The sequence below is a fragment of the Tachyglossus aculeatus genome, chromosome X1, assembly GCF_015852505.1.
Source record: "Tachyglossus aculeatus isolate mTacAcu1 chromosome X1, mTacAcu1.pri, whole genome shotgun sequence".
Classification (NCBI taxonomy): domain Eukaryota; kingdom Metazoa; phylum Chordata; class Mammalia; order Monotremata; family Tachyglossidae; genus Tachyglossus; species Tachyglossus aculeatus.
The window spans coordinates 48,955,247-48,972,371 of NC_052101.1; the positions used below are offsets into that span (position 1 = coordinate 48,955,247).

Sequence of the window (17,125 nt, forward strand, 5' to 3'; positions counted from 1 at the left end):
CGCGTCTTGCTACACTCCACTCTTACCACCCCATTCTCCTGCTAGGGGAGAACCCTTTCTTTGAATCCTTGCAAGTTCTCATTTTAAACTTCAGCCACTACTGCCCATCCAAGTACAGAAGGAGGGAAAAGTGCAGACCAAAGGTGCCTGGGTCTCTTCTCAATCTCTGGTAAGAAGATTACCTGCAGATAAGTCAGCCAGGATGGATTTAATTGGGCTGCTGTGGCCCATGGAGTTCTGGCTTTCCTGGAAAGCAATCACATAAACGTTATTTACTCCATGTATTGAGATGCTGGTCTTTATCTACAAGCCAGGGCAGTTTTTTTCTGAAAGAACTGTTCTGGTTATTGATGCGAGAGGTGAAAAACACACAAGCTAAATGCTCCATTATCACCACAGTGATTGATCAAGGGAGGTTGAGTTTCCAATCTAATAGTATCACTGTTCTGATAGGGAGATGAATCGGGTTCAACTATAGTGAGCAGACATCAATCGGTGGAAAGTATTATGAGCAAGTTCTCATCTCATGTGAAATATCATCTTTCTATGTCTGGAGAAACTAGCTCCTGGGACACATCCCACCAAGGGATCAGCTGTAGAAGTAGTGTATTTAGATGAAGCGGGTTCAAGTATAGTAAGCAGACATCAATCGGTGGAAAGTATTATGAGCAAGTTCTCATCTCATGTGAAATATCATCTTTCAAGTTTATGTCTGGAGAAACTAGCTCCTGGGACACATCCCACCAAGGGATCAGCTGTAGAAGTAGTGTATTTCGAAGTGCCTCAGGCTTCACAAAGGGCGAAATGGGGCAGGAATTCCCGGCCTTCTCTGCCCAGCCATGGCATTCCAAGGTCTTCAGAGAGTTGGGGAAAGCCATTGAGATTGCAATTGGAACTGGCAACTAAACCTGGCAGCAATAATTAATGAGAGCAACCTCTTCCTGTTTTATGAGCAAGGCTCTCTTCCACCCTTTAGGCCGGACCACGCCCCTCTGCTCCGCTCCTGCGAAACTCTGCTGAAAATCCATCAACCTCAAGATGCTAAGATGAATCATCCCAGGCCTCGCTGGTAAGCAGCATGAGCCAGGATGAAAGCAGGAGGTCTGCCACTGTGTTGCAGGAGGAGAACGGGAGTACGGTCTGCATGTCTGTGGGAGTCCACGCATGTGCGTGTCCCCTCTCTGTCCCTTTCTTCATGTTCTCCCTTTCTGCCTCTTCTCCTGTTCCACGCATGTGCGTGTACCCTCTCTGTCCCTTTCTTCATGTTCTCCCTTTCTGCCTCTCCTCCTGTTTTTCCTCCTCTGAATTTGTCTCTTTCTCTCTCCTGCTTTTTTTTCCCTGTATTTCCTTCCTTTTCAACCACTCTGGGCTCCCCAAACTATAGTCACCTACCTGAAGTCGGGAGGAGTGAGAGTGGGGTGAGGGGGAGGGAAAGGAGCCATGGAGAGAAGTAGCAGTAGAAGAGTCTTGGGGTGGTGGGGAAGGAAGAGAAAGGACGTTGGGGGGGGGGGGGGGGTGGGGGGTGCCAGAGGGCAACAATGGAAAAGGAAGTTTGCAGAGAAGGGTGTGGGATGTTTATGGAGGAGGATCTGAAGAAGTTTGCCTTCGGGAGAGGTAGAAGGGGAGGAGGGAGGGGAGTTTATTAAAGAGAAGAGACTACATATGATTGGGGGAGAAGCAAAGAGAGAGGCGGGTATCATGCTTTCAATTCAATCATATTTATTCAGCACTTACTGTGTGCAGAGCACTGTACCAAGTGCTTGGGAGAGTACAGTATAACAGAGTTGACAGACACGTTCCCCATCTCTCTCTGTCTCTCTGGATTTCTGTAGTCCCTCATGTCTGCTGCCCTCTCCCTTTCCTGCTGCTTCCTCGATCTGTTCACCTGCACACACTCAAGATTGTTCTGTTGAGTGGAATGAGGTGCCCATTAGCCATTTAAGCAAAGAGAGGCTTCTCGCCTCCTTCCTCCAATGGAGTTCAACAATCCCCTTGGGCACCAAAATATCTCGTCCAGCCTCTGCTCTGAAGTGTTTACTATGCTGGCAAGTCGGGTGCGCGTTCACGTGGCTTTACAATCGACAGACCGGTCTCCCACTGTGTATGGAACAGAATGGATGCCTTCTGCCTGGTATTTTTCAGCCCCACAGCCCAGAAACAGCACCCGTATCCACGGGGACCCGCAATGGCTCTGGAGCTGTTGGGGGAGTCAGTGTCCTCCTGAAGAGACCTGTAGATTCGGGCAGTCCAGGGCATGCTTCCCTGAGATGGCCCAATTCAATCGATCAATCATATTTATTTAGCACTTACTCTGTGCAGTGCACTGAACTAAAGTGCTTTCATTCAATTGTAAATATTGAGCACTTACTGTGTGCCGAGCACTGTCTTAGGCACTTGGGAGAGCACAGTACAACAATAAACAGACACACGCCCTGTCCGCAATGAGCTTACAGTCTAGAGGACTACTTACACTTGCGGGGATCAGGGGGAGTGGGCTTGGGAGAGTACAACATAACAGAGTAGTCAGACGTGCACCTTTTCCGCAATGAGTTTACAATCTAATTGACTTCATTATGTTATGCTGCACGCCTGACCTAACCCGTGATGCCACAGTGCGCCCGCCAGCTATCCGGCTGGGCCATCAGTGGCCCCCCTATGGAAGAGTGAAATGAATTAAGTGCTCAGAATGGCAGATAGCATGACAGTGGCTGGAACAGCCAGGAAAAAGTGCTTGATGGGGCCATCAGTAGGGCTTGTGCTAAGGAGTTTTCGGTCTGCAGGCTGAGACTATGCAGGACAGAGAGGGAGGGTGGGCCAGCAATGGCCAGGCATAAAGCTCCCAGTGCCGGACTGACGGCCTAGTACGAAGAGTGAGGAAGGAGAAACAGTGTGGCCTCTTGTCGGTCCCTTCTTCATAACATCGCTAAAATCCGCCCTTTCCTCTTCATCCAAACAATCACTCACCCTATCCTGACTGGAGTACTACACTGGCTTCCTTGCTGACTTCCCAGCGTCCTGTCTCTCCCCACTCCAGTCCATACTTCACTCTGCTGCCCAGATCATTTTTCGATACAAACGTTCAGGAAATGTCACCCTGCTCCTCAAAAAATTCCAGTGGTTGCCCATCCACCTCCACATCAGAAAAAACCCCTCCTCACCACTGGCTTTAAAGAGGTCAACCACCTTGCCCCATCCCATCTCACCTCGCTTCTCTCCTTCTACAACCCAGGCCCAACTCTGCTCCTCTAAGCTAATCTTCTCACCGTGCCTTGATCTCAACTACCTCGCTGCCAACTCTTAGCCTGTCCTGACTTTGACCTGGAACACCCTCCCTCCTCAAATCTGACAATCTGACTACTTTCCCCCATTTCAAAGCCTTACTGAAGGCACATTTCCTCCAAGAGGCCTTCTCTTCCCAGACTAAGTCCCCCCTTTCCTCATTTCCCACTCCCTTCTGCTTCACTCTGACTTCCTCCCTTTGCTCTTCCCCTCTCCCAGCCCCACAGCACTTATGTACATAGCTGTAATTTATTTATTTGTATTGATATCTGCCTCCCCCCACCCCCGCAGACTGTAAGTTCATTGTGGGCAGGGAATGTCTATATTGTTGTATTGTACTCTCCCAAGCGCTTAGTACAGTGCTGGGCACACAGTAAGTGCTCAATAAACACAAATGAACAAATGAATGAATGGGTAGAATGCCGGCCTGGGAGTTGGAAGGACCTGGGTTTTAATCTGCCACTTGCACGCTGTGTGTGACCTTGGGCAAGTCACTACACTTCTCTGGGCCTCTGTTCCCTCCTCTGTAAAATGGGGGTTAAGACTGTGAGCCCCATGTGAGATAAAGGCGGTGTCCAATGTGATTACCTTGTATCTACCCAGTGCTTAGTACAGTGCCAGGCACACAGAAAGCCTTCAACAAATAGCATTAAAAAAAAAAAGGGTGGGAAGCTGCGACCAGCAGAGCTCACAGTAACTCAAATGGATACTTACTTTCCATAAGTGGTGTCCTTTAAAACCAGTTCCGGAGCTCTATACCACCGTGTAGCCACGTAGTCGGTGTAAATGTCCCCTGGGGCTGCTAATGTCCGAGCAAAGCCAAAATCACAGAGTTTAGTGATCCCAGACTGGGAAACTAAAATGTTCTCTGGTTTTATATCCCGATGAATGATCTACGAACAAACCACAAACAGGATTCGTTGATCAGAAGTTGAGCATACTGTAAATGAGAGATCCAGTGTTTCCAAATTTGCACAGGGCACATCTTGCCAGGGAAGGCAAGCCTTTTTTCCTGAGGATGCAGGGTTGTGGTGATCCTCTCCCGTTCTATCCACCTGCACACAGGAAAAGAGAGAAACATCTTGTTGAGGAGTCATGAACGAGCAAAACTGGCAAGAGCACAGGAAACTCTCAACCATAGGATATAAAGGGAAGAATGGGAAAGGGAAGGAACCTGGAATTGAGAAGTCCAGGTTTTTCCAGAGGCTCTCGAGTTGGCTAGCTGAGGAGGGACCTTGGTTGACTTTCAGTGTCCATCTGTAAAGTGGAAAAAAAAAATCACACCAGCATAGCCCTGTTAACGGATTCCCCTGAAGCTGCCATCTCTGAAACTGGACTTACTACAACCTGCCTTATTTGGTGTATAGCACTTTTTTTTTTACAGTATTTGTTAAGCGCCTACAATGTGCCAGGCACTGTACTGAGCACTGGAGTAGATCAATCAACGGTATTGAGTGTCTACCATGTGTAGTGCTTGTGAGCGTACAATACGACAGAATTAACTACAGGTTAATCAGGTTGGACACAGTCCCTGTCCAGCACTGGGGTGGATACAAGCAAATCAGATTGGACATAATCCCCATCCCATGTGATCTTCTGACTCCCGAGTCCGTGCTCTAGCTACTAGGCCAAGCTGCTTCCCATGTACAGGAAGGGCTGCACAGGAAATCAGGAAAGTAAAGTAGAAGGGGGCAAACTGATTCATCCTTTAAAACCAATAGTCTTTTCATCTCTGGGGCATTTTCACTGTCAGTTTGTGTGTCCTCAGTTAGCCACGGCCAGTGTCTGAAGGGTCGCCTGATAAAAAGTAGTTTGGAAAGAACCCCATTTGCTGTTCATGTTGGAATTTAATTCCACGATCCACTACGGCTATTACAAGTTTTGAGGAGAACAAATTGAATTGTCTTCAGTCTCCTGGACACATTACTCAATGGATACCCATGCTCTCTTGAAGATATGTCCCAGTCCACGCAGTTTGTTTTTTAATTGCACTTTTTTGTTACGTGCGTACCATGTGCTACGCACTGCATTGAGAGCTGGGGCAGACACAGGCTAATCAGGTTGGACACAGTCCACTCCCGCATTGGCCCAGTCTTAATCCCCATCTGGTGGATGAGGTAGCTGAGGCCCAGAAAAGTCAAGTGAGTTGCCCAAGGTCACACAGCAGACAAGTGGCAGCACTGGGATTAGAACCCAGATCCTTCTGATTCCCAGGCCCGTGCTCTATCCACTAGACCACGCTGCTTTTATTTTTCCAAAGCTCTTTCAGATCGACGATCTCAATTTAACCTCGCGACGTCCCTGTGAGCCGCAGGAAAAGGTCAACACAATCCCCATTTCACAGAAATTGAGGCTCAGAGTGCTTGAGTAACTTGTCAAGGTCACACAGGAGGCCAGTGGCAGAGTTTCAAATAAAGCCTGGTGTCCTAACTCCTGGCTGAGTCCTTTTTCCAGCATACCACGCTGCTGTCCTTAGAACAATGTGCCGAGGCAAGTTTGAACCAAGGTCTTGGAATCCTGATATTACATTGACTTCCACCTCTATTTGTTAGCAGCAATTCCTGTTTAGGAAGTCATTCTCCCTCTTCCTCTCAGTCGCCTTTCCCATCCCACGCACTTCGCCAAGGCACAGACCTGGAACCAATATTATTCTCCCTCTTCCACAGAGCATCTTGGGGGAGACTCTTTGAGGTGGGTACTTTATCTCATAATTATAATTATGGTATTTGTTAAGTGCTTACTATGTGACAGACGCTGTACTAAGCGCTGGGGTGGATACCAGCAAATCGGGTTGGACACGGTCCCTAACCCACTTGGGGCTCACAGTCTCAATCCCCGTTTTGCAGATGAGGTAACTGAGGCCCAAAGAAGGGAAGTGACTTGCCCAAGGTCTCAGGGCAGACAAGTGGCAGAGTGGGATTAGAACCCATGACCTTCTGACTCCCAGGCTCATCTACTCACTACACCATGCTGCTTCTCTGTATTGTTTGTAATTTGTACCTATTATTTGTACCCTGAGCTTTCTTTTGGGACCTTACCTTTTCACATTTAAAACAGCAATCCCTCTAGAAACACGCAAAATAGAACATAAAGTTAGCCTTTACATGCCGGAAAAATAAGGGAGATGCAGGGAATTGTATGCGGTCATATGTGGTTCTCACTGAGTCTGCTTATGAAAGTGCCGCAAACCGAATAGATGAACATTCCTTTTTAAGCCAAAGCATGGCATGAGGCAGGTTCCAATTTTAAACACAACGCCTTTATAAGGAAATTCCACTTTTGACGTCTAGGCAAGTTTGCCCAATTCCACCCTCATCCACTTTCACAAGTTCAAAATGTTAAAATCTTCGAGGATGAATTAGGCGTACCATTACCTACATCTTGGTACTAAGAAAACTTGATAATATACGAAGGCTGACCAGATACAAAAAATGTTTTTTAACTGCATGGCATTGTGTAAATCATTACGGGATGGATTCGGTGTCGTAAGTCTCATAAACTCTTAGAAGCCAAAACAGCCTGCCATACTTCTGTGTGGGCCAGGACCTTCCACAACCATGACGACTGCACTGCTTAGACCCTGCTATGGCTTGAGAAGGTCCAGAAAAACTGGTGACCTGACAGTCAAAGAGCACCTCAGGCTCCACAACACCTAGCTCATTCATTCATTCAATAGTATTTATTGCGCGTTTCTGTGTGCAGAGCACTGTACTAAGCGGTTGGAAAGTACAATTCAGCAATAGAGACAATCCCTGCCCAGAATGGGCTCACAGTCTAGAAGGGGGGAGACAGACATCAAAACAAGTAAAGAGGCGTAAATATAAATAAATACAATTATAGATATATACACATCAAACCAATTAAACAAACAGCTTCCTCCTCTCCCTCCCATCCAAACCCCCACAGCTGGCCACAGGGTCTCAGGAGAAGCAGCTTGGCCTAGTGGATAGAACAGGGGCCTAAGAGTCAGAAGGGCCTAGGTTCTAATAACAGCTCTATCAGTTGTCTGCTGGGCAACCACTGGGCAATCATTTAACTTCTCTGTGCCTCAGTTACTTCGTCTGCAAAATGGGGGTTAAGACTCTGAGCCCCACGTGGGCCATGGACTGTGCCCAAGCTGATTAGCTTGTAACCACTCAGTGCTTAGGACAGTGCCTGGCACATAGTAAGCACTTAACAAATACCACCTATAGATAGATAGAGATAGACAGAGAGAGAGAGATCAGGCTTGTTTGAAGTTAGAGGCAGGACAGATTTTAAACATGTGGATTTGGAGCTGCACTTGAAAGCCAAGAAATCCAAGAGATCTTGGTGTGAGCTGGGTTCCCCCTTATAAGACAAACTTTCACAGTCCCGGCTAACCGGGGAAAGCATGAGAGTTCGGCAGTGGTGTAGAACTCCATTAACCACTTGCCAGGCTCCCGGGCTAAAGGTAGCCAAGCCATCTTGCCTCTCCAAGTGTTCTACCTCTGTTGGATTTCCCAAGTGACCATGAATCAACGCGGCTGCTGCTGTCGCCATCTCCGCCCATCCCAGCCTCACCTTCTTCCCCAGTCTCATTCCCAGCCTCGGCAGAATGAGGCAACATTGGCCCTTCTTCCTAACAAATTTGGCAGCGGCTTCAGGGGAGAAGCAAAAGCCCAAGGCTTTGGGCCAAACCATTCCCCCACCTAGCCCTCCCTGGCACACCGCTTAAATGCCCCTTCATTTCTCCGCTTCTCTCTCCTTGCCTAGTACGCCAACCTCTCAAAGAGCTGATCCTGTACATGTCCTGGCAGCCTGCCAAGAAACAGGGAGCTAAACATTTCAGCTGGTTATCAAAACCACTGCCAACCCTGCAAGGTGGCGATAACTGGTTGTTAGCCTGGACCCTTGCGAACAAGTTTATGGGATGAGGATGCTAGGTTAGGATGCTTAAGATGGAACCCAGGACAACTGGTTCAACAGCCTAACTTTGTTCATCTTGATTGCACACAAATCGATTGACTGTCCTTGATTTTCCCTCAGATTGGTAATTTTGTTTAAAATAACAGCTTACATAATTGAGTTCAACTTCCAAAATCAAAGATCAAGGCAGTAGCCAGAAACCGGACCTGGTTTGACTTTGATATTCACCCCTCCTCCTCCAAGTCCCATAGGACTTATGTACATATGCATAAGTAGCATGAAGCAGCACGGCTTAGTGGAAAGAGCACGGGCTTGGGAGACAGAGGTCATGGGTTCTAATCCCGGCTCCACCACTTGTCAGCTGGGTGACTTTGGGCAAGTCACTTAACTTCTCTGTGCCTCAGTTACCTCATCTGTAAAATGGGGATTAAGACTGTGAGCCCCACGTGGGACGTGATTACCCTGTATCTACCCCAGCGCTTAGAACAGTGCTTGGCACAGAGTAAGTGCTTGACACCAAAATTATTATTATTATTATTATATGTGTGGCACATAGTAGGCGTTTAATAAACACCATCATTATTATCCATCTGTAATTATTTTTCATGTCTCTTTTTCCCTCTAGTCTGTGAGCTCCTTACTGATACTGATGGCATTTATTAAGCACTTACTATGTGCAAAGCACTGTTCTAAGCGCTGGGGAGGTTACAAGGCAATAAGGTTGTCCCACAGGGGGCTCACAGTCTTAATCCCCATTTTACAGATGAGGTAACTGAGGCCCAGAGAAGTTAAGTGACTTGCCCAAAGTCACACAGCTGACAATTGGTGGAGCCAGGATTCGAACCCATGGCCTCTGACTCCAAAGCCCGTGCTCTTTCCACTGAGCCACGCTGCTTCTCTCAGGGATTGCCTCTTACCTACTCTTTTGCATTATACTCTCTCAAACACTTATTACAGTGCTCCGCACACAGTAAGCATGCAATAAATACCACTGATTGATTCTTTTTAAAAAACGGTACTTGTTAAGCGCTTTCTATGTGCTAGGCACTGTATTGAGCGCTGGAGCAGATACAAGCTACGAGATACAATTTCTTTACATTCAGGCACAGACAATCTCTTCGTTCTAATGTAATCATTTTTGAAAACCTTGGTCTAGATGCCTCTGGAGTGCCTCCACATTCTCCAATAACGGTGGAAATTGTCTGAGACAATTAGCTGTTCTAAGAGCTCAAAATAACACACTTCTTTTAGCCTTTCGGAAGCAATCTGTTTGACCGAGTTTACTTAGAAAACCGTTACCAATGAGGAAAAGGCTTTGGCGTGCACAAGCCAAGTAGGATACACTGGAGAGAAGAACTAGAATAATCATACTTTGAAATCAATTGTAGTGCCTTTAGTCCAAGGAGCCTAAATAGCTTCTCGTTAATCTGCATTTTAACATCTTTTAATCAATCATATTTATTGAGAGCTTACTGTCTGCAGAGCACTGTACTAAGCGCTTGGCAGAGTACAGTACAATAAACAGACACATTCCCTGTCCACAATGAGCTCACAGTCTAGAGGGGAAGACAGACATTAATATAAATAAATAAATTATGGGTGTATAAATAAGTGTTGTGGAGCTGAGGGGTGAAAAGAGGGAGCCAATCCAATATTTTTACATTAAAATATCACCATCCCAACCCCTGCGCGACAGGTAATGGACGGGTTCTACTAAGGCAACCCTCTTTTATCCCTGGAGGTGGAGAGAGTTAAGGGAAATTCCCCCAAACTCAAAACTTCTCAGAAGGGAAAAGAACCAATGCAATAAGCCAAGTAACCTCAGCTGAAAGTTTTCCAGAACTTTCACTTCTGAAGCCGCTCACAGGAATGGCGTTTCTATGCCATGTTAATGGAAGGTGAGTGACGTATCATAAATCCCCGACAAACAGCAACAACGGTTGACAGCAGGACAGCAAACCTGTAGGCTAGGAGAATCTATGTGGAAGGAGGAGCAGTAGGAGGAGGAAGGGTTTTTTAATGAACTGTTCTGTCTCTGCCATCACCAGAGGTCTGAGAACAATATCACTGATGAACCTCACTGGCCCCCCTCCTTTTCCCTTCCCCAGATCTCACAGCCAAGCTTGGAGCCTGAATCCAACGGGGATCATTTTTAAAGGGAAAAAATGCACCACTCCTTCCCCTTCGCTACACCACTTCCTCTCATTATGACATTTAGGCAAATGGATGAATTTCCACCAATTTCAAGTCTCTCAAAGCACGGGAAGCAGTGTGGCCTATTAGGTAAAGCCCAGGCCTGGGAGTCGGAGGGAGCTGGGTTCTAATCCTAGCTCTGCCATTTGTCTGCTGTGTGACTTTGGGGAAGACACTTCACTTCTCTTGGCCTCAGTTACCTCATCTGTAAAATGGGGATTCAGACTACGAGCTTCATGTGGAACAGGGACTGTGTCCAATCTGATTAGCTTGTATCTCCGAGGACTGAGCTTCATGCGGGACAGGGACTGTGTCCAATCTGATTAGCTTGTATTTACCGAGGACTCAGTACAGTGCCTGGCCCATAGCAAGCGCTTAAACAAAGCCGTTTAAAAGAAAGTCTCTGAAATTATATTAATCCTAAACACCCGAGCTCTCTGCTGTCTCAGTAGTACTTACGTTGTTATTATGAAGGAATTCAAGAGCTCGAAGGATCTGGAAAAGGTATTTCCTAAGTCGTTTGCTCTCCAATCCATGACAGTAATGCTGTAGTTCATCTAAAACTGTGTGATCAATAAATTCAAACACCAAATGAATTTTCTTTTTCTGTCTAAATACTTCAATCAAATTGACCAGGTTTTCATGACGAAATTGCTATTGACAAAAGAAAAAAAATAATGAGTGCCATTTCTCGGAATTGATTTTTAAGTACAATGATCTCATTTCTTAATGACAGTAGGACAGCAAGAAAAAGCTTCAGAACTTCTATCATTCTGAGAGGGATCAGGAATGGTGATGCCCAAACACTGCACGGGATTTTAACCAGCGCAAGAGCAGTACGTTTCATTCCTTTTACCTTTGAAGCACAAAAGATGAGCAAGTTGCTGAATTACCACAGACTCATCATAAGTTTTAAAGAGCAACAGAAAGGAAACATAAACCACCTTATCTTGTACATCTTGGGCAACCAGCTAAATGAAGCAACTTCCTCAGAATGACGATTCTCCCAGCTATTTGAAACAATGCCATTTCAGGTCAATTTTCATACCCAGACAATACTGGGCTTAATTATTTTGGATGGGCGGGCCCCCAAGATTCAGCTGTTAGAATTATTTTTATCATCCAGACTAGGGTTTTTTTTTGGGAGGGGGGGGGAGTAATCAGTCAATTTGGCATATCAACATCTGGATAATTGGCTTTCTGTGATTCTAGATCATCTAGAACTCCCCTAGGATGCATTATTCCACCAGACAACTGGGCATTCAATTGCACCTGATTCCAAGTGCTTAGTACAGTGTTCTGCATATAGTAAGTGCTTAATAAATACGATTGACAATTAATGAACTGAACTCCCTAGGAACTGAGTGGGAGTTTGTTTACAGTACTGAACTGTGGGGCTGGGGAGGGATGGACATGGCTAACTGCATTGTTTAATACATACACAGAACTCTGGGTCAGCCTGGGATGATATAAAAGATTTCTAAAATTGTTCCTTAGTTTTAAAACTCCTCATTGTAAAATTACTTCAGGATTTTACAATAGACATCAGTTAAAACACACAGAAATCCATGTTAGATGATTTATGGTCCTGAGTCATTGGCCACAACTCCCTAATTAATTCCAAGGTTCAAGCTATTATTGGAAGAATGAGACAGTTGCAGACATCAGTTTCCGTCACAGAAAACCTTTTGCTGGGTCGGGGGAATGATGCTAATGGGGTTTAATTGTATCAGAATGACTTTGGAAATAAAACATTCAGGATGACACCTTATTGTATTTTAAAAAGATCCTGGGCTTATTGTTGGGACTTCTAGCTCTATAACAAACATTATTAAACCAAAAGCTTTACTATTAGCATTCTAAGGGAGATAAATTGGGTTTAATTGTCCTAGTCTCTCCTTTTTCCTCCTCCAGAAAATAGCTGAGTTTTATAATATACTCAACTGAACGAAGGTGGATGTACTTATAGGATTGCATTCATAAATTTATTAAACATATAACAGCAAAAACTTTGCATTTACTCTGGTTGGCCCAATGTCATGGATTTTTCCACTGACTCTCAACTGATGCGTTTTGCAATTTCTCTCTCAAAGTCCTTTTAAGGTGACTAATAGATAAACATTCCCAAATCCCCACGCCAGTTTCCTTTTTTATTCCTCTTTCCGAACCCTAGGTTGGCAAGATCTGGGTGTAGCGCAGACACCGCGCTGACACTACGAAAGGAAAATGACTGCCTTTGGACACGGCGGGATTACCTTCTCAAACTTAGGGATATCACTGGCTTCCTGCTTAATCTTTCCTATGGGAAAGATGAGAGCAGTGACAGGGTTAAAGAACCCCATCGCATCATACATGTTTTGTTTTGTTGTCTGTCTCCCCCTTCTAGACTGTGAGCCCACTGTTGGGTAGGGACCATCTCTATATGTTGCCAACTTGTACTTCCCAAGCGCTTAGTACTGTACTCTGCACACAGTAAGCGCTCAATAAATACGACTGAATGAATGAATGAAATACCCTCCCAACCACTTACTCCGCACAGAGTACAAAAATAAAACCATTGAGAAATTAACTAATATAAGCTCCCAGGTAAGTCATCTGAGGGGGAAAAAAATCAAGGGTCGTGGGAGCAAGATGTTGGAGGGAGGCAGTGTGGCCTGGTGGTAAGAGGATGATGGGCACAGGGGCATAAGCTGACTCCAGTTCCAGTCCCCACTCTGCCAGTGGCTTAATGTGTAAGCCTCAGTTTGCTCATCTGTAAATTGAGGATAACATACCTGCTTTCACTACTCTTAGGCTGTGAGTCCTGCAGGAGACAAGGGCTGAATCTAAATCTGATTGTTTTAGCTCTACTTGGCACACAGTAGGCACTTAATAAATGTCCTTATCATTGTCTGCAAGCATTTTTTATCACATCACAACTCTTTCCATATTTTTTATGGTACTTGTTAAGCACCTACTATACGCCAGGCACCGGACTGGCCCTAAGCACTGGGGTAGATAAAAGTTACTAAGGTTGGCCACAGTCCCGGCTCCACATGGGGCTCAGAGTCTTAATCCCCATTTTACAGATGAGGTAACTGGAGCCTAGAGAAGTGAAGTGACTTGGCCAAGGTCACACAGCAGACCAGTGGCAGAGACGGGTTTGGAACCAGGTCCTCCTGACTCCCAGCCCCGTGTTCTCTCCACTCGGCCACGCTGCTTCATCATTACGACATTTTTCTATCAACAACTCACGGCAGAAGTTGGGAGTGGATGGCGGATGGCAGAGAGCTCAGGGCTCTCCAATGACATACTAAATGACAGTTCGCTGTAAATTATAGGAAACCAAGTTTTAAAATCCAGTGAACTGAACTTCAGCCAAATCAGAAGAGGAATTTTGAGCAATATGCTGATATTGAGTTATGATCCTAATTAAAATAGGAAAGCCAGACCTGGGGACTTTAACATTTTTTAAATATTACCAGTCACAACTTTGACAATACATATTTACCCACACACACCTAACATACTTCAAATGTATTATGTTTTCAAAGTGACTGAAGAGCCCCAGACTGGATAAAATATAAATGTAAGTCACCATCAAGATGCACAGCAGTAATAACTTATCTATAGTAACACAACACAAGGCAGTTCACTCATAAAACAAATGCAGTAATTAAATAGCAAAGAAACCCTCACATCCATTATAATTCTGGGATTAACCCATTGGCCTGGGCAAACTGTGTCCACAGATGCATGTAAGTTAAGCCCTGTTGATCTACAAAGTAGGCAGAGGTTACATACAAGCGCTTAGTACAGTGCTCTGCACACAGTGAGTGCTCAATAAATAAGATTGAATGAATTTTTTAGTATTGGATGAATTCAGATAACCACATTGAACATTCGTTCAATCGTATTTATTAAGCACTCACTGTGTGCAGAGCACTGTACTAAGCGCTTGGGAGAGTACAATACAACAATAAACAGATGTATTCCCTGCCCAGAGCGAACTTATAGTCTAGAGACTAGATTTGTTTAAAGTGAGCAGGTACTGCCACTATATTCTGAACTAAACCAAGTCCTGATTATCCACACGGGACGATTGGTGTTAAATTATTCTTAAATAAAAGCAGGCGCAAACACCATCAAGTATCCGTGGGGGTTTCTTTTCTTTTTCCTCCATCCTAGTGAACGTAATGCATCTTTGAGTGTTTAGGCATTGTTTATCAGTGACATTAGTAAAAACACCTGGTTCATAGAACAGACCATATTTTCAGGTTAAAACAGCTTCGTGTATAAATATTTACAGTCTATGTACGAATCACATGAAGAGGTTTCAGAATTGAAAGGATTAGACACATCGTTTACCTTTCCATTAACACCTACTTCCATAGGTTTGATCACTTTAACATCATAAAAGTTCTGCAATAAAATAGGCATGGCGTGAAACCTGTTTTCCTTCTACTGCGCTTAATAGGGCATGAATTATTGATATATCCCAATAATGATGCAAATTTTCTTTCCTAGCAATCTCTCTTTTGATTTATAGAGCAATTAAAGCAAAAGAAGCAAACCTTTAGGAACTTTATTTCTCTCATTGCAATTTTGTTCACAGATTTTTCTGGTTTCTCATAAAATATCTTTATGGCCACTATCTGCCCGGTTTCCTTATGCTTACACTTCATGACTGTGCCATAGCTTCCCTCTCCCACTTTTCCAAGGGTCTCGTACATCTCCATTTTCAAGCCTGGATCCTATTTCTTCATTGAAAAAGAGAAATGGTTATAAATGGGCACACGTGGTGGGCAGGGGATGTGCCTCTAATTCTGTTTTACTCTCCCAAGCACTGAACTGTACTCTCCCAGGTGCTTAGTACAGTGCTCTGCACACAGTCGGCACGCAATAAATATAATGATGGTGTTTGTTAAGCGCTTACTATGTGCAAAGCACTGTTCTAAGCGCTGGACTTAATGAATTTAGTACAGTGCCCTGTATAGTAGTGAGCACTCGGTAAATGCCACTGATTGACTGTGGTAAGCAGCCCGGGCTTTGGAGTCAGAAGGTCATGGGTTCTAATCCCGACTCCGCCACTTGTCAGCTGTGGGACTCTGGGCAAGCCACTTAGCTTCTCTGGGCCTCAGTTAGCTCATCTGCAAATCAATCAATCAATCGTATTTATTGAGCACTTACTGTGTGCAGAGCACTGTACTAAGCGCTTCAGAAGTACAAATAGAGACAGTCCCTACCCAACAGCGGGCTCACAGTCTAAAACGGGGAGACAGAGAACAAAACCAAACATACTAACAAAATAAAATAAATAGAATAGGTATGTACAAGTAAAATAGAGAAATAAATATGTACAAACATGTAAAATGGGGATGAAGACTGTGAGCCCCACGTGGGACAACCTGATTACCCTGTATATATGTATGTACATATTTATTACTCTATTTATTTATTTCTTTATTTTACTTGTACATATCTATTCTATTTATTTTATTTTGTTAATATGTTTGGTTTTGTTGTCTGTCTCCCCCTTCTAGACTGTGAGCCCGCTGTTGGGTAGGGACCGTCTCTCTATGTTGCCAACTTGGGCTTCCCATCATCATCATCATCAATGGTATTTATTGAGCACATACAATCAATCAGTCGTATTTATTGAGCGCTTACTGTGTGCAGAGCACTGTACTAAGCGCTTGGGAAGTCCAAATTGGCAACATATAGAGACAGTCCCTACCCAACAGTGGGCTCACAGTCTAAAAGGGGGAGACAGAGAACAAAGCCAAACATACTAACAAAAGAAAATAAATAGAATAGATATGTACAAGTAAAATAAATAAATAAAGCGCTCAGTAAATACGATTGATTGATTGACTGTCTCTATATGTTGCCAACTTGTACTTCCCAAGCGCTTAGTACAGTGCTCTGCACACAGTAAGCGCTCAATCAATACGATTGATTGATTGATTGTATCTCCCCCAGCGCTTAGGACAGTGCTTGGCACACAGTAAGCGTTTATCAAATACCATCACTATTATTATTATTATAAATAATAGATAAACCCCGGGGCCCAAATGCTCTGTGGGGGGGGGGGGGGGGTCCATCCCACCGTTGACCTGACCGGCGACGCCTCCGCCCATGGCCGCCCGTTACCATGGCAACGGCCCCGCCCGCGCCCCCTCACCCGGAAGTGAAAGCGGAAACCGGAGAGAGGAGCAGGGAGCACGTGACAGGGAGGGGGCGGAGACGAGCGGGGGTCACGTGATAGGGCGGGGCCGGTGGGGTCGTGCGCACGCGCGAGGGGACACGTGATGGGGCGGGAACGGGCGGGTCACGTCAGGCGTTGGCAGCGGCCTGAGGAGGTTTCTCCTGAGGGAAGCTGCTCCCACCGCCACGTTGGTGTCTTCCCTTGCGGTGCCACATTATCATTTATTACTATTATTTTTACACCAATACTGTCAGGGGATGGGAGCTGAGTTTATACGTTATGAAGTGGGGGATTTGCCCAAATTTGGCCCTCCAATGAATGGAAATAATGATAGTAATGGTATTTCGTAAGCGCTTACTCTGTGCCAAGCACTGTTCTAAGCGCTGGGGTAGGTACAGGGTAATCAGGTTGTCCCACGTGGTTACTCTATTTTACTTATACCTATCTATTCTATTTATTTTATTTTGTTAGTATGTTTGGTTTTGTTCTCTGTCTCCCCCTTTTAGACTGTGAGCCCACTGTTGGGTAGGGACCGTCTCTATATGTTGCCAGCTTGTACTTCCCAAGAGCTTAGTACAG

At 45.0% G+C, this 17,125-nt stretch overlaps 1 protein-coding gene across 3 annotated transcripts in view; it reads right to left on the reverse strand.

The window, feature by feature from the left end:
• The window catches only part of CDKL3 (cyclin dependent kinase like 3), a 58,087-nt gene extending 41,575 nt beyond the window's left edge, over positions 1–16,512 (reverse strand). For 2 of the 3 annotated variants that reach the window (XM_038772524.1, XM_038772523.1), the window contains exons 1-4: positions 16,448–16,512; positions 14,913–15,098; positions 10,819–11,013; positions 3,994–4,172 (exon numbers count right to left, since the gene is read on the reverse strand). In XM_038772524.1, coding sequence (XP_038628452.1) covers positions 3,994–4,172; positions 10,819–11,013; positions 14,913–15,077 — 539 coding nt within the window. In that variant the 5' untranslated portion in view covers positions 15,078–15,098; positions 16,448–16,512. Of the gene's footprint in view, positions 1–3,993; positions 4,173–10,818; positions 11,014–14,706; positions 14,761–14,912; positions 15,099–16,447 lie in introns of those variants that run through there. The other variant, XM_038772525.1, reaches the window with a different exon arrangement.
• Positions 16,513–17,125: the final 613 nt, after the last annotated feature.